The sequence below is a fragment of the Octopus bimaculoides genome, unplaced genomic scaffold, assembly GCF_001194135.2.
Source record: "Octopus bimaculoides isolate UCB-OBI-ISO-001 unplaced genomic scaffold, ASM119413v2 Scaffold_110629, whole genome shotgun sequence".
NCBI classification, from domain to species: domain Eukaryota; kingdom Metazoa; phylum Mollusca; class Cephalopoda; order Octopoda; family Octopodidae; genus Octopus; species Octopus bimaculoides.
Window position 1 is genome coordinate 13,670 of NW_026322201.1, and position 1,546 is coordinate 15,215.

Below are 1,546 nucleotides of genomic sequence, written 5' to 3' on the forward strand. Positions count from 1 at the left end.
TCGACGACCCGATGCGGTTTGTCCATGTCCACGTTGGCGCATTCGGGTAATCGAGTCGGTACCTGTCAGACAGTTGAAAGCGTCTGAGCAGGTCTTTGAGGCATTTGCATCCCCGTCTATTCCTATCTCTGCCCACATAGTCTAGATGCGTGTCCAAGGTAGCATTCCAATCCCCCACTAAAAGCAAAGGACGAGACGTTCCTAGGAATACTTCTAGACGTCGAAAGAAATCCGGCCTACCTGTTAAAGGTGGTGCATATACTGATATGAGTCGAAAAGCACACCCATCGCTGCCATCGACATCCAGAACAACCAATCTACCCTCCGGGTCTATGAATACTGTCTTTACTTCGAGATCCAGACTCTTGCGAAAGAGTAGATTTATTCAGAGACAGATAGACAGAGATAGATAAAGACAAGTAGATTGATAGACAGGGAGACAGATAAACAGGGAGAGAGAGTTTGACAGACACACAGACAGAGAGACAGACCGACAAACAAACAAGCAAACGGCCGAATTAACACACAAACAAACAAACAGACAGACAGACAAGGAGGTTACGTACTCACCTGTGTCGTCATCTGCGATCCGCAGCTGCTTCAGAATGGCGTCGGCAATGGGTATCATCATGGCTGCCGTTGCGGTGTTACTTATCCACATGGATAGGAACCATGTAGTGAACATTAAACCGAGGAGCAACCTAGGATGTATGAATAAGACAAATCTCTGAGTGGTGGTCATTATGTCTGTTAAGAATAGCAGTGATATTTCTCTCAAAAATATATTCTGATGTTTTAAGATGAAGGACACATTTGATAGTGTAGTCCAAGATACACTGCTTGTAAAAGTGACCGGGAATGGTCATGGCTAGAATGTCCTAGATATAGTGTGCTTGAATAACAGACTGGATGGTCATAACTGGAACGTCTATGATCATAGGTCTGCTGGATCAGGACTGACCTGGGGCTAAACAACAGCAGCAAGGAAGGATACATCAGATGATGTAGTCCAAGATACACAGTGCCTGAATAAAAGGCAGGATGGCCACAGCTGGAACATCTTTGATCATAAGTCTACTGGATCAGGACTGACCTAGGGCTAAACAACAAGGAAGGACACATTAGATAATGTAGTCCTAGATACATTATGTCTGAATAAAAGACAGGATGGTCACAGCTGGAATACATATATATGACGGGCTTCTTTCAGTTTCCGTCTACCAAATCCACTCACAAGGCCTTAGTCGAGCCGAGGCTATAGTAGAAGACACTTGCCCAAGGTGCCACGCAGTGGGACTGAACCCAGAACCATGTGGTTGGTAAGCAAGCTTAGCACAGGGTCCCATCTATCATAAATCTGGCACTAATTACAGGTGTTAAATGGCGGCTTACCTCTTCGGTTCCGTACCAAATATAAGAAGCGTCCGTAAAGCGATTCTTTTGTGTAGGTTCCAAGTTTCGATTGCTAAAGCGACAACCAGGCCACCAACGAATAACATGGACGTGTCCTAACGAGATAAATCGGAATTAAATGAGACGAGAAGAA

General features: G+C 45.0%; 1 protein-coding gene across 1 annotated transcript in view; it reads right to left on the reverse strand.

Annotated features, from left to right (window-relative positions):
* The window catches only part of LOC106879920 (Na(+)/citrate cotransporter), a gene marked incomplete at its 3' end in the record, with an annotated part of 9,609 nt that extends 8,107 nt beyond the window's left edge, over positions 1–1,502 (reverse strand). Inside the window, exons 1-2 of the mRNA XM_052978238.1 lie at positions 1,393–1,502; positions 571–701 (exon numbers count right to left, since the gene is read on the reverse strand). Of these exons, the coding sequence (XP_052834198.1) occupies positions 571–701; positions 1,393–1,499 (238 nt within the window). The remainder of the gene's footprint in view (positions 1–570; positions 702–1,392) is intronic.
* Between the last annotated feature and the right edge of the window lie 44 nt (positions 1,503–1,546).